The sequence below is a fragment of the Megalops cyprinoides genome, chromosome 10, assembly GCF_013368585.1.
Source record: "Megalops cyprinoides isolate fMegCyp1 chromosome 10, fMegCyp1.pri, whole genome shotgun sequence".
Taxonomy (NCBI): Eukaryota; Metazoa; Chordata; class Actinopteri; order Elopiformes; family Megalopidae; genus Megalops; species Megalops cyprinoides.
Genome location: NC_050592.1, coordinates 13,838,083 through 13,864,548, shown reverse-complemented (window position 1 = coordinate 13,864,548; position 26,466 = coordinate 13,838,083). Strand labels below are relative to the sequence as shown.

The 26,466-nt window shown below is 42.1% G+C and overlaps 1 protein-coding gene across 1 annotated transcript; it reads left to right on the top strand.

Moving 5' to 3' along the window:
• Positions 1 to 1,242: 1,242 nt before the first annotated feature.
• On the top strand, positions 1,243 to 24,939 carry smg5 (SMG5 nonsense mediated mRNA decay factor). Its single transcript, XM_036539626.1, has 22 exons — positions 1,243 to 1,645; positions 4,658 to 4,756; positions 5,372 to 5,495; positions 6,223 to 6,379; positions 6,927 to 7,016; positions 7,491 to 7,580; positions 8,022 to 8,100; positions 8,678 to 8,803; positions 10,233 to 10,301; positions 10,418 to 10,629; positions 13,160 to 13,297; positions 13,529 to 14,410; positions 15,000 to 15,169; positions 15,850 to 15,925; positions 18,338 to 18,513; positions 19,309 to 19,467; positions 20,066 to 20,125; positions 21,157 to 21,316; positions 22,059 to 22,149; positions 23,078 to 23,152; positions 23,289 to 23,427; positions 23,705 to 24,939. Exons 1-22 carry the CDS (start codon positions 1,581 to 1,583, stop codon positions 23,786 to 23,788), a joined length of 3,321 nt encoding a protein of 1,106 aa, XP_036395519.1. The 5' UTR covers positions 1,243 to 1,580; the 3' UTR covers positions 23,789 to 24,939.
• Positions 24,940 to 26,466: the final 1,527 nt, after the last annotated feature.

Sequence of the window (26,466 nt, the reverse complement as noted above, 5' to 3'; positions counted from 1 at the left end):
TTAACTCCAAAAACTCAGCGTCCTAATCTCTACTCCCTAAAAGTTCTGAGGTAAATTCCTTTGCAATTATGTTGGTTTGCTCCAGTTGTTTTGAAAAACATGACAACTGACATGACATTGATTGATATTTCTTGACAAAAGTACAGTGGTCACACACAACGTGTGATTATTGATCATTATTGATCATTGTACGTAAAGAATAAATTGTCATGTAATACTGCAGTAGCAATACAGCATGGCAATAAGACATGTAAGCAATGCAATTAATTTGTTTTCTTTATTTAAATAGGAAACTCATGAATAGGTAGGGTTCACAAAACATTCTTTTTTCTCCAGCGTAGTGGCACAATTTTATAACTGTTAAATCACTAAATATTTTGCACATATGTTTGTGGTCGGTAACACACACAATTCACATATGAGGGTATAGTGGGTACTGTCCAGCCACAAGTGAAGCATCCTCACCACTTCACCTATTTCACTGGTTCCAGATCATCAAAACCAAACACCCTTTCAGTGCCATCTGACTCAAACAGTGCATCCATCAGCTGGAGAGTCAACACAAATTATGGGTTGTTTCATCAGTTGCAACATGTAATCTGAGCGTAGAAAATGGAGAAAGGTTGGAATTTCATGACTGAAAGAAAAGGCTAATGTTACATTTCAGTGTACAGGTTTTTATGTCACAGGTCTTAACTCGTTTTCACATCTGTTCGTAGTGATACTAATAATAAGAGGGCCATAACAGTATTGGTATTAATAGCAATATCCAGAGTTTGTGTCTTTCCTACCAATATTCTGGTAGAAAGTCTGAGAAATCACCAAACATAATAGAACCAGACACTGTTTTTGCTTGTAGATAGGACAATTGAAATAATAAGAAATTAAATAAAATTAAATTGAATTGAACAAAACTCATAGAATTACTAAGATTTAGACTACAGGAACCGATGACAACATTAAATTCTATTTTAAAAAATCATTTTTAATTCTATAAACATATAGCGACATAACTTTAGTTACGATCCAACCATGTTAAAGCTTTACTCTTTTAGTTTATCATTTTAAACTTTTTTTTCAAATGTAGCCATAAAAATTATCCGCAATACAGCACAGCCGAAAAATCTGGATCACAGTCTCCAGCAATATTTAAAGCTTCCCACGCATCTGGCAACCCCGAGCATTATCCCGCGAACAGAGCCAAGGTGTCATTGCAAATCTCGCGATAGTCGAGCGGTCGATGTCTGAACAATAATGGCCGCCCTCGGAACGATACCTGGAACGGGCAGCAGCAGAAGATTCATACCGGGACATGATAGCTGACCGAAAATAAACTAAAATATCCAGGTACTCCCTCCCCTACCCGGCTACAGAACGGATGGGAAGAGGGGGTCGAGCCCAAACGACTTTGAGGAACGAAAGACAGGGACAAGTTAAGCGGTTGGCAGACAAGTGAAAGAAAGCAAGGCAACACCGCACAGTCAAGCTAGCAAGGGGAACGCAGACAGGCATAGTTTGGCAAAGGGTGGGCAGGACATCGGGCGCTTTGAAAACGACGAAACCTCGGGGCTGTTGCTAGCATGAGTGGACCTGGGCAGGACAGCGAACCGGAGGCGAAAGTCCTTCACATCAAGCGTCTGTACAGGTCAGTTAACTTGCCATGGCCGGTGCAAAGAAGTGAAGGAACGTTCACCCAAACCCATGTAGCTAGCTAACGTTAGCTAGCTAGGCTAGCTGGTTTGCCATCCACTGTAAACATTAGCTGGTAGTTAGCTAGCTAGCTCAGAATATCTATCTTGCCACACAATATTCATACGGCACTTAGGTAACTAGCTACCTAACTTGCTTTTAGATAGCTGGCCAGCTAGACTAGCTATCTTCTGTGCTCGCCACATACCAAACGTCAACACAACAGTAACGGTACATCAACAAATTACCAGCAGCAGAAATTGCTAGCTGACTGGCCGGCTTGGACTGACTCAAATAACTTGATAAATTGATATAATCTGAATTAACATAACTGGGTGAGTAATAGTTATGTTTAACGTTTGCGCAGCTGGCTCGCTTGCTAGCTACATGTCATAGCCCAGCTAGCTAACTAGCTAGCTGGCTGCACTTAGCTATTAGCTAACCAGCTGTCGCGTTGATAAAGCGCTAGCAAGTCTGTAAAAAGCTATAGTGCTAATACAGAGCAGTAATACCCGTCTGGCAGGCTAGCCAGTTAGCTAACATCACCGTAGCTAAGATAAGGGGTAGTATGGCTGGCTAGTTAATTGGCTGTCGCAACTTGTTATCAATGCTATCCTGTCATTTGGTCTAATTGCCTTAGTATTTACTTGCAATTCTCTTAATGTCAATGTTAACGTTGTATTAATATGACGGACAACTGCATGTCACTGCCATTGTGAGTTAGCTACCTGGATAACGTTAGCGGTAGGTGTCTGGCTGGTTTGTTAACTTAGTGAATGTTAGCTAGCTTGGGAACATGCCTACCGTCTGACTGCTACCTAACTTAGCCACCCTATATGGGCGGCCCATTTACAGCAGTGCGAATATCATGTGGAGCTAGCTAGCTAAGGAAGCAGATGTGACACACGCGACGTTAATGGCGTGAGTATGGCATAGCTAACCTAAAGCTATTCATCGTGCATCCTGTGGCAAAACAATGTTGCCGATCTTACGTACCTATATAGCTAAATACCTGGGCCATAATGACACGGGTAGCCAGACTAGCCCTGGTTAAGATAAAATGAAAGCACGTTATAGCTAGGTCGTTAACTTAAAATACGTATTCAACGATACGTTTATGATTTCGCTAGAATTAATCAAACATGAATGATGCAGCTATGCTATTAGCAAAAGTAACTGCGAGATCAAATAATCATGTAAGGTTTGTGTATGTGTACGTTTGACATATTTCGTCCTTGTGTTCATTTGCTAAGGTTTTGGTATTTAGCTAACGTTACCTAACTAGTAAGATAGTGTAATTGCCCAGCAAATGATAGTCTATGAGCCTTTCGTTTGAAATATTTACAGTTTTTTAGACCTGACAGGTAATTATCCGCTTATATATTTTTGCAAATAACCTTTTGAAGTATTACTCGACAAACTTTATCTAAAAGGGGAAGAAGTAGCCTTGAAAGAAAGTAAACATAGGCTCAATTTGGAGTGCAACCATTGTGTGTAGTCCCTCTTTAGATACGTAATGATCAGGCCTTTAAAAATGTAATGTCTGGTGCTTATAATTCACATTTAGGAGGTTGCCAGACAAGGGGTGTGACAGGTCTACAAATCCCCTTTTCCCTTAGAAAATTGACAGGGCAGAGGTGAGGTGTGTGACATGCATGAAAAGTTCTTACAGCATGTTAGTAATTACACAAATTGAAGGTGTTTCCTGAAGGCAAATATGCAAGCAGCACCAGCATTTTTTTTTACCTTTTTTGTTTTGTTTTGTTTATATGTTATCAAAAATGAGACCCAGTCTGCCTGAAATGATTAAAAAAAATTTTTGGCCTGCTACCCCCTCAATTCCCTGGGAGTTTTTGAGACTAAAAGGGGATTTGTTGAGTATTAGCTTTATTTACTTTGACATCTTGTGATCTTTGTGAGGTGCACCTGAGGAGCTCATTTACCTTCTCATTCAACGTAATGATAGGTTTGCTTCAAGGTTCAGAGACCCACCCTTTACCTTGTGGGCAGTGCGTATAACCTGCTGTCTGGAACAGTCAGATTTTCCCATAGTCATGCATGCAATGATAACATAAGGAGAAATGCTGTTATCAGAATGTCAGGCACCATAAGGTGTTAAGATCTGAAGTGAGTTCAGTGAATTAAGCCGTATCACTCTATTTACTTTTCTCTCCAGACAAGATTCACTACATGGCCTCAGAGACAGTTCTTCTTTTAAACTTCTTTTATGATGCCCTTAATTGTCAGCATGGTCAGCATGGTCTGCATTGCTTTTAACTTTCCCTGCTGCTTCATACTAGACCAGTGGCGTTACCTGATGTCCCTGGATGTTGAATCGAAATTTTTTTATCCAGTTGATACTCCTGTATACAAACTAGGCAAACATTCACAGATAAATCCTTCCTGGCCAATATCCAAAGGTAAATTATTTCCCTGTGGTTTAATTTCAGGCTGTTATGTGTTTAGTGTGAAAGGCTAATGTTAAATAAGAGACTGGCACTCAGGCTTTGAGCAGCAAGGATCAGTTATCAATGATCACAGTGCTCTCACGTCAGTGATCACATCCATAAGTGTTCATGGTCTTGTTTATTTGACTTTGACTTTCTAGAACACGTTAATTTTCGATGCTTAGAAGCCAATATTAATTTTATTTCTGTGGATATCTGTCTAGCATTTCATCAGCACCTGTGTTGTAGGCCTGTCATAACCATACCATACACGTCACATATCCTGTTTTGTGAGAAGTACTCTTTTGAATAATGTTTTTTGATACTGAAATGTGTACAGCTGACTGAAATTACAAATAACATTATGTATCACTTAATTATTTGTCACTTGTTGATTTCCGTCATCTGCAGCCTGAATTAAATATACGTGTCTTCAGTTGTTTTTATTTTATTCTGAAAGTAGCACCAATACTTTCTTGTACACCTATTAAATTAATTAGTTTGTTGCTTTGTTGACCCAGGGCTGTAGTGGAATCTGTTCATAAGCTGGATGTCATCATCAGCAACAAGTCATCATACAGGGAGGTGTTCAAGCCAGAGAATATCAGCCTGCGCAACAAGTAAGTGCCTGAGTGCTTCAGTTCTGTTAAGGTTACATTTCACTTCCTAGCTCTGTATAAAGGGCCAATAATAAGCCAACAAAGCATGTCGGTGTGGAAGTTACCCCAGTTTCCTGTACAGTGTGTGAATCCTTACATAAAAACAAAAAGCAAAGTGAAATTAGACTTATTTTGTCTTCTTTACAGCAACGCCTTGGGCTATACATTCTCCTGTATTTGAATTAAAGTTCAATAAAATATGCCAAGACAGCTGGTATGAAAACTAAGTGCTATGATTTTTAAGGTACTTCCACGTTATTTTTGCAGTATTTGGATGAACAGGGTGTCTTGTTAACGGTACTGAATATCACTGTTGAAGCACTAGTAACGTGTATTGCATGATGTCATTTTCTGTTTGACTGGTGTTGCCTAAATACACATTGCTGAATCAGTGTTTTATATTATGTTACAATTCTATAAATCAGGCATTGCCTATTTTACATATGAATATGATCATTGCCACTCCTAAAGAAGAGTGTTATGTAATGCATCAGTATAATGTGACTCTTGGTGTCCCCTGTTTGACCTGTCTTGCCCTCTCTCCTCTCTCTCTGTCCTCTTCTCTTCCTGGTGCAGGCTGCGGGAGCTCTGTGTGAAGCTGATGTTCCTGCACCCGGTGGACTATGGCCGCAAGGCTGAGGAGCTGCTCTGGAGGAAGGTCTACTATGAAGTCATCCAAGTCATTAAGACCAACAAGAAGGTAGTGCTTCATCCTCATTCTGATCCATCTGCTTTGCTGAGTGTGTGGTTTATGAGGAAACTGTACTGCTAAGCGCACTCACTGTACATAAAATTTCAAATCTTCCGTTCTGCTTTGCTGGCTTGATTTAAACCCCTTCGCTTTGAATATTCAGACTGCGGTTTATTTTTGTTCAGTGGAAATAAGAGGTAGCGTGAATTCATTGTGGTTTTATCATTTTTAGTAACGGGTGACAACAAGTACAAGAGCAACAATGCTAGCGTGTGAGAAACGTTTATTGTGGTTCTCAAAGAACTGTTGTACAAACAACTCAACGATGCTCCAGAATGATAAACCTAACATAAAAAATTACCTTAAGATTTGACTCGGAGTAATATACTGCACATTTTGTCTATCATCGTCCTTGGGGTTGAATACTCCACACTCTGTTATTAATTACAAGCGACCCCATCTCTGTATTTGGGTACCTGTTTGATGTGATGGTGTTGTACTTAACAGGATTGGTATGCTTTTGGCAGCCTTTACTGGGGCTTCTCAGTGGTCATAAAGGAGTTGGACAACAGACTCTCTCCTCTCCTTTCCCCACCATTCAGTTGTTGTCTTTTGCCCACTACCTCTCCACCCTTCACACTCCTCTTCCCTTGTCCTCTTCCACTAACTGTCTCTCTACTTCTCTCTTTCACTTCTCCCCCTTCCTCACTTTTGCGCTTTCTCTTTCTCTCTCTAGCACATTCACAGTCGCAGCGCTCTCGAGTGTGCCTACAGAACTCACCTGATTGCGGGCGTGGGATTCTACCAGCACCTGCTGCTCTATATCCAGTCTCACTATCAACTGGAGCTGCAGGACTGTATAGACTGGACACATGTCACCGACCCGCTTATCGGTGAGGCACCGAATCAAGGCTGTGTCCTCCAGACCTTGTCACTAGTTCATTCACGCTATATTCTCTTGGGATATCTGAGTGCATTGCCTCTCATATCCAAATTAAGCCTGGAACACATTTTGGCACCCTGGCTCATAGCAACTTAAAATCAGGTTTCAGTGTTCTTTTTTTTTCCTGCTCTTGAGGTGGTACATCTGAACTGGCAACCTGAAGTTAGTTTTAATCGTAGGTGTTTGAATAATGTGAATAGGTGTTTGGTTAATGTTTCAGTGGAAACTGGCCTCCAGATAAGCACTCTTTTATCATGCACCTTAAATGGAGACTCTTGGACACCCATAATTAGAATATTTTAAAATAACATTTGAAAACATACTGCCTTGGCTGTTCTGTATTGATTTACAAATAGAATAGAGGGGAAAATATTGCTGCTCATTCAAACTGTTCCACTGTTGTTCATCTTGAAGCCTTACAAGAGTTGCCCTGTAAACCCCAAACTATATCTTTATTTTTGTGAATCTGAGGGCATGCCCTTTGCTTGTCCCTGCAGGTCGGAAGAAGCCGGTGTCAGCCTCCGCCAAAGAGATGGAGTGGGCCCAGATGGCCTGTCATCGCTGCCTGGTGTACCTGGGGGATCTTGGTAAGGCCGCTGTCCACAGAGCTCAGCTAACTAGAGATGTGCTCATGTCATGAAGTTATCTGAGCTGGAGTAAGAGTAAAGGAGATGTGTAAGGCCGTGCTTTGAATTATAATGTGTCCATAATGTGTCTATGTGTGGTACATGCAACTTATGTACAACACAGAGGAGAATTTAAAAATAGATCCTCGCACACCTGTTTATAGTGGTGCAACAGGTATGTACCAAACCGTGTTGCACTGATAATCTGCTTGGAAAAAGCAGTCAAAAGATTCTGTAGGCCAACAGTAAAAGTATGAGTATGAAATGCTGTCAGGAAAGCAATTTTATTTCCCAGACATTGCTTGTGGAAACAATAACTGGGTGAATAGCAAGGCATGCTTAACATGTATAGGTAGCAGCATGTCTCGTAGGAAGTGTGAATGCTGATTTAGAGGTCAGGTGGCTGATTGGACGTTGTTTTGATGCTGTCTGCAGCACGCTACCAGAATGAGCTGGCGGGTGTGGAGGCGGAGCAGCTGGCGGAGCGCTTTTACCACCAGGCCCTGTCCGTCACGCCACACGTCGGTGAGTGACAGCCCCGCGACAGCGCCGGTCTCTGCGTGTTCGCCTAAGGATATTACCACATCACATCAACATCTCAAACGTTTAAGCTTTCCCCTTTGCTCACATTTCATCATATTAACGGTAAAACGTGCTTTACATAGATACAGACAATTCGGACACTTACAGTGTGTCAGTTCTATTTAGTTTAATAATGCCAGCATAAGCTCAAATTGGTCATGTAAATGAAAAAAGGCTGTCACAGAATTAAGAGTCCATGTCATGTATCAGACAAAAAGTCATTCAAAGTACAAAATAGTCCTGAAGTGGAGCAGTAGGATGCCACTTTGAATTTTGTCTGAGAGTTGTGGTGAGGAGAGTGTACTAATTGGTCCTTTGTTGGCAGGAGTTCAGCAGTTTTGTCAGTGCACTGCACTGATTACACACCTGTGTGCTGTGTTGCAGGAATGCCTTTTAACCAGCTGGGTACCCTAGCAGGAAGTAAATTCTACAATGTGGAAGCCACCTACTACTACCTTCGCTGGTGAGGAGAACTGTCGCATACCATAAACACTATTCGTGTTCACCTCATGGTGTCAGTGTGGACACACTTCTACATACAGATAAAGCAGATTAACGTGTATCTATCTTGATAGTGATGACAGTGGTCAGCAGTGTAGGGAATGAATCGTTCATGTCATCGAAATGTAAAGAAAAGACACAGTCTAGGGATTTAACCATCTGGTCAGCAGTTCAACAGCCAAGACAATGTAAATGTACGCTCTGAATGAAAGTGAAGAGTTTAAGCTGTGAAGCATTTAAGTGGTAGTCTCCATGAATCGCAGCAACTAATTGTGAATAAAAGTTATCATTAAGTAAGTAATAATGATGAAATAAGTGTTTATTTCTATAATGCAAAAAGCTTCCCATCCCACCCTGCCAAATGTGAACCCTTATTCTGACTAGATTAAATTTGTGGGAGAAAGAGCTCGCTGCTTTTGCCTGATGTGCCCATTACAGTCTATTTGGATATTAAAGACTTAGGACCTGAGAGACAAGGACTTTGTCTGGAAGGAGTCCCTTGGCCTGACATGTAGTTTGTATGTGTGTTTGTGTGACAGTATACAGTCGGAGACGCCCTTTGAGGGCGCCTATGGAAACCTGAAGCGTTTATTTGACAAGGCAGCCAAGATGTATCACCAGGTGAAGAAGCAGGAAATGAAGAAGCTTTCACCCTCACGTCAGCGGTGAGTAGATTCATGCTTTTATCACCGCTGGCCTCGCAAACCATGACTTTGCCATAATTAATCTTGAGCATGAGCTCTTAACCAAACCAATATGAGTTTGGTTACCTTAGGAAATGGTTCAAATTTGGTTTAATTTCATTTAATTTTATTTATTCTGAGGGGAACTGAGTTCTCTTAGAGCTTTCTTTCATGGTGAAAATGATAAAGAACCATGCTCAGTAATGAAAAATGGCTAAAATGTACGGTGTGTGGTCATACCCTTTGAAGTGGAGGAGTGTAGTAGAATGATTAACAGTGACTAGTGTGTGTACTGTTGTTATGGACAAATGTAAGATGTATGGAAGGGATAGGTTTCAATTTTAACACAAAGGTAGGGGGTAAATAGCATCAGTAAGCTGAACACAACAACAAGAATTGAACAGACAGACCCTACTCGCTGTGGTGGCATCTCTTTTGCCCCAGCTTTTCGCCTTCTGCTGGCTCAAACCATAAAATACGAGGGGCACAACCACTTTGAGGGCTGCTTCCTTCTGCCACTGACTTTTTTCCTGTCATTTTCCCAATCAGGAGCCCAGAGTTTTCAGGACAGCAGTGTACTGGAGCCGTGCCAACTAAAATGCAGATGTTATTGTATGGGAATGTATGGCTCATGCTTGTGTAGTTTAAATTGGTATTCAAGGGGAAAGGGGCTCATAAGGGGGGGGGAGCTGACCTTCATCATCAGCAGCAGCAGGAAGCAGCTGAATAAAACCCTTATGAGTTATATTTAAGGTTCCCACGGTAATGGAAAATCCCGAGAAGGAGGTTGTCATAAAAAGCTGCTGAATATTAGCCAGGCTTGAGCGTTCAAGCCTTTCCCACTAGCCAGCGATATCCAATTGATACATTTTCAGAATCATTGCTTCAGAAAGGGAGAGGTTTAATTAATTATGGTGCATGTTACCATGTCTAAGATTTTCACTCTTGCACTGCTTTCCATAGCTGGTCAGTTAAGACTGCAATGTTAGTGTATGCAATTTCCATCTTCTAATAAGGGGATATTAGCAGGTTTCTGTTGTCCCTTACTGTCAAAGCTACATAAATGGAAATGGCCCTCACATTGCAAAGAGTATATCCATTATCATACAGTTTTGCACCCTGTATTGAATGCGATTCAGTTTCTGCAAATTACCCATGGCAGACAAATAAACCAGAAATGTGTGTTGGTTTGAATATTGTGTGTGGAGGTGGTGTGTGATGGGAGTGTTTTCACTGAGTGTTTTGTACGGTTAAGGTGTTTTCAAACAGCCCCGCAGCTTGTGTAAACATTAAACATTGAAAAACTATTTGTGATCGGTGCACACAATAAAATGAGATTTACATGTGTCCCAGATGTTCCTCTGAAATCGCTTTTTGAGAGAATCAGACTGTCTCTGTTTTCACACTCCAGGTCCAGAGACATCAAGCGACTTCTGGTGAGCTTCATGTACCTGCAGAGCCTGTTACAGCCCAAGAACAGGTGAAGATGCAGCATGTTTGAAAGATGCTTAGTAATAGATACTATTTGCACGTAAGTGTATTTACCATTTCTTTATGCTGGAGAATAAGCCTTGTGTCTCTGTCTTTTGTCTGCAGCCTACTGGAAACAGAGTTGACATCTCTATGCCAGTCAGTGCTGGAGGACTTCAACCTGGTGCTGTTTTACCTGCCCACACCTGCACATAGCACTGCAGCCGCCGGCGAGGAAGAGGAGGAGCATGATGTTGGCTGCTCCTTTCTGCCTGACACGCTGGTCTTCAAGATGGTGGTCACCTGCCTCATGGTGGTTCACAGCCTCAAGAGGGCAGGTCAGTGACCGTGACAGAGGGAAGGAGGAGGATGAGAGGATGAAGAGAATATGCTCATACATTTTGAGTTATCTTACCAATTTTTAAGGTGGAATCATTATGACATATGCTTTAAAAATCTGTAGAATTCTTATAGAAGTAGTACTTCTGTTTGTACAACCTATGTAATCAAACGCATTCTTTTTTATAAGAGGAAGCCGTCAGTCATGAGAGCTACTGCTTAACAGTAAAACTAAACCCTAGAGGCTAGTTACTGTCATGCTAAAACTGGAAATAATCCTGACATGTTTCTTCACACACAGAATTTACAGCAAGTAAATACAAACACAAAACTCCCAAAGTGAAATGCATTCACCAGAATGGAAGCTTTTCCAGTCAGAAAGTCATGCATGTCAGAATACCTAAAGCTTTTAATTTCCACGAAAAATGGGAAACCTTGCTTTGGCTACATAGCTAAATATCTGATCACTGAAGATTTCTGTCTGTGAGTTGTTGGGTAAATGAAATGAAGCGAAAGCAAAAAATGAGAATAACAACACTCCAGGAGGGCTTGGTTAATACAGCAAAGTCTGGGAACTGCAGAGAACTCAAACAGTCCTCAAATCCTCAGAAAGTCAGGTGTGGGAAATATATCCTTTTTGATGTCAAACGTTAACTTAAGAGGCATACTCATACATAGCTGATCATTCAGGAACAGAACAGTCTGCATTGTTTGATTTTAGGGTAGAACTTAGTTTAACAAGCCCCCCTGCCTTACTGAACACCCTCTTGTATGTAAGAAATATTTTGACATTGGTGTGAAATAAGCAAGGAAAACTGGAAAACTCATTGCATTGACTTTCCATCAATTGAACTGATTGTCTTCCTTGCCAAGTGAGGTCATTGGAATAAAGGGGGATTTCATGTCTAATGACTGCTTTGATGCCGACAGGTTTCTTTGCTGTAGAGGTTCAATAACAACGTAAAATTGAAAAGTGGCCTCTGTTTTTTTTTTTCCCTCATGACCCCTGTGTCAGATTCAACAGAAGCAGTTACTGCAACTCTCAGAGGATACTCACACTGATGCTAGAAGCAACTGTTCTTTCATACAGAGATATTAGTGCATAGAATAGCTTACTGTAGTCTCTAGTGGAAGCAGACACCTTTAGTGTTCCAATAGAAATGATGAGTAGTCGGGCTGAATGTTCTTTTATTCTAAAGTTCTGTTTGTTGTGGCCTCTTCTGCGAGTCAAGGTTACAGATTCATGGATGAGTCTGAGTGTGTGGTATTCCTTTAATTTGATACTCTGCAGTTAAGTTTGCGCCTCTAGTACACTGGGTGAGTGCAGCCATTTACTAGGAAAGGCATTTCAACATGACTAGGAAGAAGGCGTGTGTGTTGCTTAGAAAACCTTTGGAAACCTTGTCTGATGGCACCCAAGTAGCTGCATTTGCAAGGCATGGTTTTGTTCTGCATCTTATTGTGCACACAGATGCTGTTGAGTGCTTTGGTTTGAGGCTGGTGTGAATTGCAGCATTTAGCATTCATCTGTTTTCATCTACTTTCATCTTTATTTAATAAAGTCTTTCCCAGCAGCACTTTGGCACAGGAGCGGGATGTGTACTGTTTACCATAGACTCCTGTTGATGGCTTGGCCAAAGGGGATGGTTACATTAATCCAACTATTGCTCTGCTCTGTTGCTTTCCATTGTCTCTGTCTTTCCAAAGAAACAAAGAAAAAACAAATACAGTTATTATTTTTAAAATGACCGCAACGGAAAGAATGGGAAATGAAAACCTCCATTCTGAGATTAGCTAATCAGTTGAGGACAAATAGTCAACTGTTTGGTCTCAACTCGAGTTGAAGCCAAATCCTCCCTTTGGCTTGCGCTGATAGCAGGCTTCGGAACAGGGGTATTTACAGATGGAGATGAGAATGCGGGCTAACCATATAATAACACCTGAACTCCAGAGATTTAAGGAGGGCCTCTGTCAGCAGGAAGGAAGTGCCCAAGGAAGACTAGTAAGCCTGAGCTCACAGGCAGGAAAAACGCTGCTGAGTTTGGCCTGCCATGTCAAATGTCACAGGTTCAGTGCAGGGTCACTAATGTGAGTCTTGTTTCAGTGTTCCAGAAAACCATATAAAAGCTGAGCCCATTGTTACCATGTGAACATGTAACATTTTTGAAATGGCATGGTATAATATAGTTTGTAATCATCTCTTGGGTGCTGAATATGCATTTAAAATCCATTATAGTCACAGTTTGTATTTTAATCAGGACAATTAATTAGGACAAGGTGCAGCTTTCCCAAAAAAAACCCTTCAGGTTTATGTCCTTTATCCATTTTAAGGATAAACATTCAAGGAAAGTATTTGCTTTTGTAATTACCAGGATTGCTAGACAGCTGTGAAACTGAGCATTTTGTGATCACGAAGATGTCGCTACTGTGATTGTCAGGTAATTCAGAGTGGGAAGCCTGTCAGATGTTTATTTCTCAGTAAAGAAACTGACAACTGACAGGTCTGTATTCCTGTGTTCTGCGTCTCAGGTGCTAAACAGTACAGTGCATCTATAGCCTTCACACTGGCCCTGTTCTCACACCTGGTCAACCACGTCAACATCCGCCTGCAGGCCGAACTGGAGGACGGAGAAAGCCAGGTGCCACCACTTCATACTGACAACACAGGTAAGGGGAGGTCTGGAGGGAAGGCAGGTAGGGGCAGCAGTGAGAGGGGGCTGGATTTTACATTGGTTGTTTTTTTTTTCTCCTTCAGTTGCAATTGTTGCAGTTTAGAGATTATGATTCTGAAAGCACTGAAATCCTGTCTTTCCATTGTTCCTGACTTTCCTGTTAAGTGACATGGGCAGGATATTGACTGCAGTGTGAACTGAGCTGTGTCATTCTGCTACTTTTTAGATGACCCAGAACTAAGAGAGACCACAGAACCAATGACATTAGATGAAGGGGGTCTGCCAAACGGCACAGGGGGAGAGGATGAAGAAGAGGAGGAAGAGGAGGAGGAGGAGGAAGATGAGGAGAGAGGTGAAGGAGAGGTGGGAGACAGTGGTGGCAGGATGAAAGCTGGATCAAAGAAAGGTGCTGGAAAGAAGCTGGAGGAGGGGAAACAGAAGCAGAAGAAGAAATACTCCCGCCTGTCCATGCTGCGGCGGCGCCGCTGTGCCCGCAAGGAGGATGAGAGTGACCTGAGTGAGGGATTCGAGAGTGATGAAGAGGAGGATTACGAGGAGAGGGGGCAGGCGGACAGCCCGGGGGCTGCGGGGCCCCCCGCCAGCACCCCTTCCATGGGGAAGGAGGGGAAACGAGACCGACTGGCCGAAGAGGGGAGCTGGGAGAGCGGCTCGGAGGAGGAGGAAGGAGGGACGGCCTTTGACGTGGAAACAGACTCTGACATGAACAGCCAGGAGTCCCGCTCCGATCTGGAGGACATGGAGGATTCGGAGAGCCTTCCCCGGGACTCGCAGCAGCAGCAGCAGCAGCAGCAGCAGCAGCAGCAGGAGGAATCCCCCAGGGAGGAGCGCTCCACCCCCCCAGCCACTAACGGCCCCTTGCTGCCTAGTGACCCCAGCATCACCAGTAACTTGCAGGCCATGTCTTCCCAGCTCTTCCAGGCCAAACGCTGCTTCCGTCTTGCCCCGACCTTCAGCAATGTGCTGCTGCGTCCCCAGATGGCCGCCCCCCCTGCCCCCGACTCCGCCCCCTCACAGGAGGCATCCGCTCCATCTGAGGACACGCCCCGCAATGTCAGCCCTAGCACAGCCAATGGAACAAACGACAACGGTAAACCAGCCAGGCTTGTTATGGTTTTAATTAAAGCAAACTGTGACTTAATGTTTTTAGTACTAATTATTGTTTTTGAATTAAGTATACTGTGGTGCACTACCAATAAATATCTTTAATATAAGGTTCAGCGCCTGAACTTAACTGAAAGAATGTATACTAAAAATTTAAAGAGCAAGGAATGTCTTATTTGGTGGAAATCTCTTGAGTCCAGAGGATTCAAATTCTGAGCTAAAGGGATTCAAAGGTAATGAATACACAAAATTTCACAATTCTTGAGCTGTGTTTCATGAGGAAAGAAGAAACAAAAACCTCTCAGCATCACATAAACGTGACAGAATTATATGTAGGTTTGTGTAAATACAATGCAAGTCTTAATGTAGGCAAAATCCAAAAGTGTATTGTGGTATGTGATCCTGCAGTTTTTCCTGCGATTTGTATGTCGGCTCTCAAATCAAGGTTAGAGAAGCACTCATGCACCTGTTGCCTAAATCAGTATGCAAGAAGCTTTGTTCTTCAGAAATGCTTGTATCTTTAAAAAAGTGAGTAGCAGTAGTATTCACTTTCTTTTCCCCTTTTTTTGCTACAGAGATTGAATCTGACTCCGAGGGCAGTGTGCACAGTAACCAGTCATGTCACAGTGAGAAGACCCTCTCAGAGAGACTGGAGATTCTGACCAATCAGGGCCTGATCCAGGTCGTAAAAGTGTTTGTGGATTGGCTGAGAACAAACACTGACATCATTGTCATGTGTGCACAGGTAAGATGGAAGTGAATGTTTAAAATAAAAAGAGAACAAATGGAAAAGTGATAGATGGAACATATGGGAAAGAGACATATTCACTGACTTGTATAAGCATTATATTTGTAATACAAAGAATATTACAGAGGGTAATACAAATCCCTTGGGACACAATGCATGGTTTTTTATTATTTCATATATTTAATATACACATATAAAATGCTTACAGATTTACAGATTTAACAGGATGCCAAATTAGAGAATATCAGTTGAGCTGATATCAGATCATTGATGACGTTTTGTGATTACCAAAAACACTAGACTTTAGTTTTTTTTCTTCTTCTTTGTGGCAGTCCTATTGAATGTTATTGAAAGTGTGCTAAAATCATACATGCATAACTGCCTAATTGCTCATGTTTGGTATTTTGCAAGGGATATGTTTAACCCCTGTTTAATGTCACCTCTTTCGAACTAATACAATTGTGCCATATTTCTTTTCACCTGGCTATAAGAAGAAATAGCACTTGCATAAAGTTGAACTGTTAGTTGATCTGCAATATTGTTGCATTTCACAAGGGGCGCAACCTCTTTACCATGACTTCGATGTTAAATAATTCCAACGGAATGCTGTGTTTCCCCAGGGCCTAATTTGGAAACCTATGACATGATAACTATCTTGTTATCTCTTTCTGTTGCAGAGTTCTCAGAGCCTGTGGAACAGACTGTCTGTGCTGCTCAACCTCCTACCTGATGGGAGCAAGATGCTAGAAGCAGGTAGAGAGAGAGATGGGGGGATGGAGGGGGCACTGAATCATTCCAGCAGTAACACTGCTAGATGACAGAATGACAGAACCATTCTTGCACCAATGCTGAAATATCTGAAATATGTTTGTTTTATGTGTCCTGTTGAATGCATACACAGGAAGAAACTCTAAGTACAGGGTGTCTTGTGTCTACAAACCCATAACTTCACCAGTAATGCAGCACTTAGCATATGACATACTCTGATAGAGATTAGCTAAGTGCCTGGGAGGACTCACCATGGCAGGAAAGGTGAATAGCAAAAAATGCTGCCTTTTAGAGCATATGGTCTTAAGATCAGCCAAGGATGAAGTGGAGAAACTGACCATTCCACTGTCTAGGATCAACAAGAATGAAAAAACGAAAGACAGAAAACATGTGAACCGGCAAGACACTGTAGCTGTAGTAGCTCCAACTGTTATTATCATGGGGATGCTTGAAAATAATTAACATCAAACTAATATGTTTGAAAAAATGTAGTTATATTGGGTGCACCAGAGGATTGTTGCTTATGGAAAATTTTACACTTAACATGACCCTCAATTTTAAATATAATTATTTTTTAATAAAATACTGTACATTCAAATACATTTTCCATGTTTTAAGCATTTAGTAAAGGATGTTTCTTGAGAAGGAGAAGAATAAGAAAAACATTGTTTAAAATGGAGGGATAGATGTGTAATTGTAATTCTGTTTGTAATCAACATATTAGGCTGAAATGTGATTCTGCTAAGCGGATTGCAGTGTACTTAGAATCTCACAAGGCTACAGATCTGTCAAGAGAAACTTAGCAGAACTGCTCAAAGGGCATTTCCCACTAAAAATGTTATCAGCTCTGAATGCTGCAGTTCCTAGATACTTAGATCCTGTGATGGTGGCATGCTTGTCTGTCATCTCTCTGTCTGCCTTGGACTTGAAATGCTGGAATAACTGACAGTTTGTGTAGGGAGGGCACAGGTGACCAGTCTGGGTGCAGGTACATATTTAATGCTGACGTGTTGTGAGCGCTGTTAATGGCTGGAATGTTTCAGTACTTTCTTGCAGTGTTTCTCAACTCTATTTCTGGGGTCACATGATACATGTAGGTTTCTTTCTTTATTCCAACTGTTGATTGAATGAATACTGATCTGGATTTGATATCACGTGAGCTCTCTGCTTTAAGTCCTTGAAAGAGATATGCATTGTTTTAGGTATGTCTGTACTAGGAGAAAGATACAATTAAAATTGTTAAGCCTATTTTGTTGATATCTGCCCCTTAATGAGAGTCAGAGCAGCTTACTCCATTAAGCCTAATTGGTTTTTCAAAGCCCTTCAAGCAGTTAATTGAACAGTTAGTTGTAATTAGGTTGAATAATCAGTATAGCAGTTTTTTCGGGGGTAACAAAAACAAAACAAATTTGCTTTCACAAAGTTAACTTCTAACTTGTAGTTGTAATTTTTACTAACAATCGTCCCATTAAGCACATTCTTTCACAGAGGGCTAACAGCATAGACGTGTTAGCAACTCCCTCAGGCCTAATTAACCATTATCACCTCTTGTGCATGTTGCACTTGTGTTATCAACCCTGTTTGTGTTACTGCTGAATAAAGTCACACATCCGGTGTCATTCGTTTAAAACTTGGCCTAATCAGTGTTCCAACCAATATATGCCAAATGAAGTTACGAAGAAAAACCATGATGTCTTATTACTGAGAATCGTCCATATGAATCGTCGTATGAAGCCACTTTATGCACTTTATGTCATCACTGTGGCTGTGGCATCCCAGTGACAGTTACAACCATACCTTTACCAAACTGTGGAACCTTCTCCACAGACCACAATCCTACATACTAGATCTTAGGAATGTTTATGAAAAGACTTCCAGGAAAGATAAAATGATTGCTTAGCCATTCCCTTTGAAGTACACTGCACCCTGGAACTTGCCAGACATTCAGCACTGAGCTCGATCTGTCTGTTTGTTGGGCGCTGAATACATCCATCTTAACATTTGGAATTTTTTCAAGGCAAATAAATTCCATTTCAAGCTCTGCCTAGATGTAGTAGACAAAGGGCGGTTAAGGACTGATGTTTCGGAAAAGAACTATTGTTATTCCTCAGAAAAGAAATTCTGAAATTCCAAGGCATTTAAACCTGATGTCTGTCCTGGAGGTCTTTAGCATAACTAAAGTAAGATGTCACAAATACATGTGGTGACAGTAGTTCCCCTTTCTGTCTATCCCTGGTTGGTCTGAATGAGGGTTGACTGCATTTGTAATGTTGGAAAGTGACACTGCTGACCTGAGATCTGTTGAAAGGTGTCTGTGTCTGGGTCTGCGTTGGGCAGGGGGGTTGGTTGAATAAATGAGTGGTGGGTGATGCATCGTTCCCTCTCTATGTGCCGTAGAGCTGGGCTTGAACAAGGAAGTGACGGAGCTGCTGAACGAGTGCGAGCAGCCCAGCCTGACGCAGACCCTGCTCCTGCCCGAAGACCTGGCGCTGCGCCACCTGCCCGCCCTCAGCCTGGCACACCGGCGGCTGGACTTCACCCGCGAGAGACCCACGCTCAGCCCGCTGCAGGAGGTACCGTGGCACGCCCCAGCAGCTGCCTCCAGGCTCGCCCCTGTCCACTCCACTCTCCATATGTGCTCTCATCCACAGTGACTTAAATAGCAGTTTGTGTTAGGGAGCCTGTCTGAGGTAACCAGCAGCCATTGTGTTAAAAGCCCTATTGCTTACCACAGGGCTGTGCAGTGCTATGTGCAGTTTAGCTTAGTTTCAGTAGTCACCTAGTCTTGAATATTAAAAACAAATGGATGAGGCTTTGCCATATTTGAAAATGCGTTTTTTGTTGGCTGCAAAAACGTAGTCTGCACTGTAAGACCCTTAACAGCCTTGCATGCTGTAGCTGTGAAGTGCTGTACTATTTGAATAATTTTGCATTTACATCCTTGTTATGCCTCAAAGTACATTAGTCCTTTGTTTTGCATACCTTTGCATGACATGTCATAATTACAGGAGACACAAGCTTTATTGTGACAGGATGACAATAACTTGTATCCATGATTGTCAGTGTGCCTCTGAATTTTCCTGTGCAATCCTCTTTTATAACTTGTGGTGCTCTTGAGGGTGTGAGAGTTGAGCGGCACGCATTGAGAGATACAAATCGTGTATCACTTTGAGGATCTCGTTAGAGGAGGAAATGTTGCTTGAGAACAGTATGCTGCTCAAGTCTTGTAAAGATGAAAAGGACATTGTCGTAAGAACTTTCCATGCGCCATGTATAACTTCTCTCTTTCCCTTTCTCTGTTCTTTTTCTCTCTTTCTCACTGTCCCTGTTTCTCCTTCTCCTCCTCCCTCTTCCTCTCTGGCTCCCAGTGTGTAGTGCGGCTCTGCTGCATTCGCAGTTTTGGCCACTTCCTCACCAATCTCCAGGGCAACGTGCTGCACTTCAACCCGGAGGCGGGAATCTTCACCAGCATCAGCCAATCGGAACAGGAGAACCTGGTGCAGCAGGCCAAGGCCCAGTTCCGCATGGTGAGTGACGGGCAGCAGAGGGGGACATAAAGAGCTCACGAGTCTGCATCTTTTCCCTGTGTCTGAATAGAAAGGCCCAACACCAAAGCCGTCTGCTAGTGCTGATGCATACAGAAAATGCTGCCTTCCAAATGCGGCATTTTGTCTGCAGCAAGTGAACTGCACTCCCTCTTGCTCGGGAATTTTGCCGTTTTACTGTTTTCCGTTTTCTTTTTTGTCACATTAAGTCTGTCCTTGTGTTTTCATTACGGCCTTACAGCCTGTCTTTAAGTATTAGTTGCTGTTAGGGTCTTATTGAATTATAGAAACGTATTTTCTTGTTGCTGGTAATTTATGAAGGCAGGATGAGAGGGAGCTGGTTTAAATATGAACTCCTTCTGCGGAATGCATTTTTTTGAATTGTGTATTTCTTTGCTACATTGAAACATATAATTAAGATATTGCTTCATTCTGTGTGCACCTTTGGGTGGACACTGCCTGATCTTATGCCTGGCAGAAGGCTCAGTAGAGGCTACAGTCTGTGTAATTTAGAGGTGTGCCCCCTGTAAGAGCCTGTGGTAACGGGAGTGTGGTGACCCCCACGCTCTGTTTCCCGCAGGCTGAGGAGGAGGCCCGTCGGAACCGGCTGATGAGAGACATGGCCCAGCTCCGCCTGCAGGTCTGTCACACTCACTGCACACACACTCAGAGCTGAGGCCAGAGCCAGCTCAAGTTCAGCCCAGTTCACTCTCCAGTTACTTTGCCTCAGTCCACTTCATTCCAAGGTCACATCCACTCCCGGGTTTACATTGGCTCATCTTCTGTTAATTTCTCATCTCTACTGCTCCACTCACTGGTTACCTGCTGCGGGTGTGTGCGCGCGTGTGTCTGCAAGTCTGTTAGCAAAGGACATTTTGATGCTATTCTGTAGCCATGTTCTCCATTTAGCCAGTTTAGAATTAAAACCTTAATTAATAGTAGTCTATAGAACTATGCTTTTTAAAAGCAAGACCTTGAGATGCAGTAGCCTCTTAGAAGTATTTATGAGAGGTGTCAATACTACACTTTTGATGCAGGTGATGAACCTTTTTTACTATGAGTGTTGCTTACATTTCATCAACTGCTGAATTATTGAAATGTTGAAACATAGTGGAACTGAAACATTTTTGCATGTAATACTGAACTGCCATTCAGTAGTTTGGAATGTGTATTGCAATTTGAAAGACACTAATTACCGGCATGCCATGACAAACATCAGCAAGGTATTTTCATTTTATTCCAATGGATTTTGAACATTAGGATTCCTTATAATTCATAGATTCAGTTTGTATTTAAAACTATAACTAGGTGTTAACAAAGGCAAAATTAAATTTAATAGGTAATATCTTAATGCATCATAAAGGTGCTCTGTAGCTTTACAGCCTTGGTTGTAATTGTGAATTTCTTTATTACAACATAATGAATCTTGAACAAGGAACAAGGTCTTTGATTGTTGCTCAGGCAGGGCTTGAATTAATGATCTAGGGAGTATAGTAGTGATTACTGTACAAAGGTTTTGATGAATTCTTTTGTGACTTTGAATTAGGGCTGTTCCATTATGTATACATACTGCTGTGGCCTGTACATCTAAACATTCAGTGGGAGTGAAGCTGATGAACGTAGCAATGCAGGCACTGACAGTGATTTCCTGCCTCTGCTCCCCCTCTGTAGTTGGAGGTTTCCCAGCTGGAGGGCAGCCTGCAGCAGCCCAAGGCCCAGTCCTCCATGTCCCCCTATCTGGTGCCCGACACGGCCGCCCTCTGCCAACACCTGGGCATCCTGCGGCAACTAGCGGGGAGCGGCTGCTTCATCATCATCATCCCCCGCACAGGTAGACAAACGGACATACCTCTACCTGCCTCTGGCCTGAGGATGTAAATAGCATTGCAGGTTTTCAGCTAAAGTAGGGAAATCTCAGGGTTGTTCTCCTTCAGCGCTAAAAAAGTTTTCAGTCTATCATCATTTCACATCAACAAAGATGCCCGTTTAGTTCCAGATACAGAGTTTTAGAAGCAGTTATTGCATTTGTGTGTCTAAACATATTTTTTTTAACCAGAGCAGAAATGTGAATGAAATCACGCTGGCCAGTTGAGATGTAAGGGGAAAGGTACTGGGCAAAAAATGAGTAATGCAAGTGAAAATCAAGTTCACTGTAAGAAACATTGTGAAGTCAAGGTGGAGTTCCTGATTAAATATGTACTGTATCTTATCTGCTGTTTTCAGGAGATGGGTAACAGTGTACCTCAGAATAATAAATATACATCTCAATTCTACTATAGAATGGCAGAAAGCCATTCTATAGTAGAACAGAAAGAAAGAACAGAAAGCAGCTACTCTGCCTTCAGAGTATTTAAGAATTCATTGAAAACATTTAACACTTCAGACAACCCTTTTAAATGTCAAGAGAGTATAAATGCATAATAGTACTTTGTATTGGGGGAAAGGAATGTTCATGGCTGGGGAAAGGATTTAAATTTGCCTGACAAGAGCTGGATGGGAAGCCTTTGGTTTGAGCAAACGTGAGCATGTTGGGACTTTACCGGATGGTTTAGCTGGTCTTCCCTTCCCCACAGTGATTGATGGTCTGGATGTGCTGAAGAAAGAGAACGCAGGAGCGAGGGATGGAATCCGATTCCTGGAGTCAGAGTTTCGCAAGGGCAACAGGTTTGCCTCTCTTTTCCTCTCTTTCTTCCTCCCTCTACCTCTTTCCCTCTCAGGGCTCAGTAAGAAACTCAGCTGTAAAGTACATAATTGCAAAATATTTCAGCAGCCAGCATTACCACCCCCCAACAGGATGTGTTTGCCTGTAAAAGTTATGGACCAATTACATTTTGTTTCATATTTGGTGGATATGCATAGAGAAAACAGGCCAAGAAACACAATGTAGCAGATTCTCATAGTGTTGCAAAGTAGCTCCTGGCACTACTATATATATTATATTGGTTCTTTTATTTCCTAGCACCTTGACACTATATTTTAGAGTCGTCTCTAAAATGCCATGGTAATTTCACTTACTGCTCCTGGTTTTATTGTATGTCAAGTGTAGCTCTCTATTTGCCTACATTTTACTAGATGAAAAAACCAATGTGAATAGTGAGACAAAGCGGTATGCACAATCATTCAGCCTTGTCCACATTACGCACTCCAGAGTGTACGCAATTTTCATATGTCCAAGCTAATATTTGTATAGGGGAAAAAGGTACCATTGTACAACGAAAAAAATTCAATCATGAATACAAAATTACAGTATTCTTGGGTCTGATGCATGGTTGTCAGTTTTGTATCTGAAAGAGGATAAGGTGTGTATTTGTTTGCACCTCTTGCATTTTAAGGTTCTTACATGCCATTTAAGGTTCTCAGCACAAAGTTCAGCATGAGTGTTATTCAGCCATTTCTTCATTTATGTAAGGTACAAGCTGCTGTATCTTCCAGATGTTAATTTAATCCCTTAAAAATAATTGAGAATTTTGGGCTTAGTATATTAAAAAGCCTTTCCCAGCTGATTAAGTGGTTTTGTTGTAAGGATTGCATGAATCCTGTACTCATGACAGAGTGTGTCTGTTTCTCAAGATCTCTCTTGTTGCCCTTCCAGATACATCCGCTGCCAGAAAGAGTCTGGAAGGAGCTTTGAGAGAGACAAGCTGAAACGGCTGGACATCGAGGCCTGGTAAGGTTGCGAAACAGGTCAGCTGGGTTTAAAAGCTGGCCTTTCTGTTTAGACTGCACCTGCTTTCGGCACCGGGGTCATGTGTGGATTTCATGTGATCTTCTACACTCTCGTTCTCAAACTGTCGAAATTTTAGGCACCTGTACAAGATGGTGGACAGCTGCCGCCAGTTGACCGTCTCCCAGAGCAACGGGGACGAAGACACGGCAGGCATGGTCACAATCCTCACGGGACAGACTACAGAGGACTTAGCGGCGCGTTCCCCATCCATGAAGGTCTGTGCGCGCCAGTGCTGAGACCACGCAAGAGCTGAATAAAAGTCTTGTCAGTGCTGCATTTTAGAGACAGAAGTACGGAACGTGCCCGCCTATACAAGTGAAAATCAGTTTGTAAAACGGGCATTATCTTACATCCAGCCATCATAAACAGAACAGCCGATATTTATCATATCTTTGCCTTGCATCGAGCTTTATCAGCCATATTGCGTGATTCTGTATGATTTGACAAAGCAGCGTGAATTTCACCTCCTGGCTTTCCGCTCTCTCTCGGCAGTCTGCTGTCCAGGCGGTGGCTGCGGCAGGCATGGAGCTGAAGAACATTGTGGAGTTTTACCGGCAGTGGAAGGAGATCGGCTGAAAGCATGAGGGGACGAGGTCGGCACGGCAGTCAGCTGATCACACACTCACTCCCTCTCTCTCTCTCCCACTATTTTGCTCTGTCTGTATCCACGTCTCCAGGGAACATAACTAAAGAAAGAAAGAAAAGAAAGAGAAAGAGGGTGGAAAAGTGCAACAGTAGGGGAAAGAAAAGCAAGAAATGGGCCTGGGGGTTAAAAAACATCGCAGATCCCTACCCCAACTACTCCAACAAAAGGAAAGGATTCCAGAAGCTGGGGTGGGGTGTGCAAGGGGGACAAACTAACAACAAAGTGCCCCCTTTACACAATATATCCAGGTATATACTGTGTATGGATAAATGAGTATATACATGCTGAGAGAGAAACACACAGATACACACATAAATATATATTTAGAGAAGTGCTTTTGTATTTTCGTTTCATTCTTTTACCCTGAGTTTTTGTTGAGATGAGAGGATACAATCAAGAAGCCTGTGTTGAGTTTGCATGGCTACAGCAAAGGTTGTAACAGAAACCTGAAAGAACGAGAGAGAGAAAAAAATGTCCCTGGTGAAGAGTCCTATATCTGTCCAGCTTTCAGCCTGAAAACCTACAGGGACTTGTAGCTTAAAGGGTAACCAAGGATTCAGGTCAATGGATGTACACATCTTAGGGATTGTTTCTCTCTTATGTGGCTGATCTTTTTTTTTTTTTTTTTGCTGTGTACTTTTGTGACTGGTGACTAAAGTATTGTATTGTCTGTGTATGGAGGGGGAAGATGTACAATGGCAGGTTGTGCCCTGGCTGTTTGAATTCGATTTTATTTTTTTATGTCGTACTGTAAATTTTGCTTTTGTAAGCTGTGTTATAAAGAAACGGAAATTACGGGGATCGGGTCAGTGTCTTGTATGTTCCTGAAACACTCATCATGCCTCTGTTTTGAAAACATTCGGGCTTCCTGCCAAGGCAAAGCCCTTGTGGTGGGCTGGAGTCCTTTGATCAATCTCGCGCCACAGATGGGGCCAAGGAGACGGCAGGCCACCGACTGCTCCCAAAGTGCGGTCCAGTTGCATTGCCAGTCTCAGCAAACCCCCTTCACCCATCTACCATCACTACTCCATCGTTCCTGTCTTATAATGCACTGTGCAGAGGAATCCAACGTGTGTGTGGCCACGCATTAAACAATAAAATATTTCGTTTACGAACCACAGGCTCAAGATACTTTTTTTTTTGTAACATATGCTCAAGGGAGGAGTTTCTGATGTAGGATCAGATTCCCCAAACACAATTCTAACCTCAATCATTATAAGATAAACAGCAGATCTGATCCTGGATCAGCCTCAGAGGCAACTCCTGCTTGGGGCATATAATGCTATAATGAGGACATGCAGAGGTTGTCCTCAAAAGGCTTTGTAAAAGATGGTACTGTTTATGGAGTATTACACAGAATGGGAATTGGTAAAGAGTGAGAAAAGGGCTCTTCCAAATGATAGAGGAGCATTATCAGAAGAACAGTACTAATAGAGATAATGCACAAAACTAAATCAGAGACTGTATACTTTGGCTCAAGAATGTCCTGTTCCTGCATTGAACCAAATGTTTTTTTTTCTGGAGCTCCTTAGTACAACCATTAACAAGCAACTTGTAGTCTTTAAACCAGAGAAGAATGCAGAATTATTAGTTTTCTTTGTGATAAATCTATTTGCACTGTATGCTTTCCCATAGGAGGGCTAGTGTAAATGCTGTTTCACTCCTTGTATATATATATGTATTTTCAAAGAGCATTTTTTCAACACAATTATTTCTGAGTGTGTAATTTATGACATTGAGGGGACAGTTGCCTCAGAAGGAATTGTGTTAAAGCGTGATAATAATCTGACTTGACATTAGAAATTGAATAAAAAGCAACTTCAGTAAGGTGCAAGTTAGTGGAGCTGAAGAACCAAACTGGGCATTGACCCACCATATGCCCAGCACCACATGACCACGTTGAGCTTTGTGTTTGTAATCAGATTTTTAATGGAGGTGGTGAGAGTAATGAGAACAGAACTAGTGTTGTGTTGGCAGCCAGTACGAAAGTAATTGCAAAATGTAATAGCTTTACCATCAGGCAACACATTTTCCACAAGCAGAAACTGTAAGACCCAGGACTCTAAACTTAATGTCCTCTTTTCAGAAGCCCTCCTGTCTTCCAAGTTGGACATCGACTAAAGGAGTTTGTTGGGTTTACTCACTTTAATTTGGAATGAACGCTTTGGACAGTTGTGAATTTCGATTCACAGTTGTTTAAAAGACACTATCTACAGTTGTATTTTACACAGGTTTACATGCTGGAATGGCTACCAGTCATTATTGTTATACTTTTAAAAATTATGTCAGATGCCCTCTACTGTGAAAGTTTAGCTATTATTACATCACTGAAGTTTGTGCATTTCCTAAAAAGATTAGGCTTTGCCACGGCCAGAATGAATGGTGTGGGGAAAAAAAACCTGGCCAACAGCAGGATCAGATACCTAAGAATTTTAACTAAAGCACATATTAGTGATCCAGGGATGATCTCAGTGCAAGATGAATATTTACAATTCAAGTGCATGATGAAACTTCCAGAAACTGTGAAATACCAAGACTGAAAAAGAGACTGTCTTTCTGTGTTCTTCATTTTATAGCTGGCCAAGTCCATTAGCTCGAGCTGGCAGCG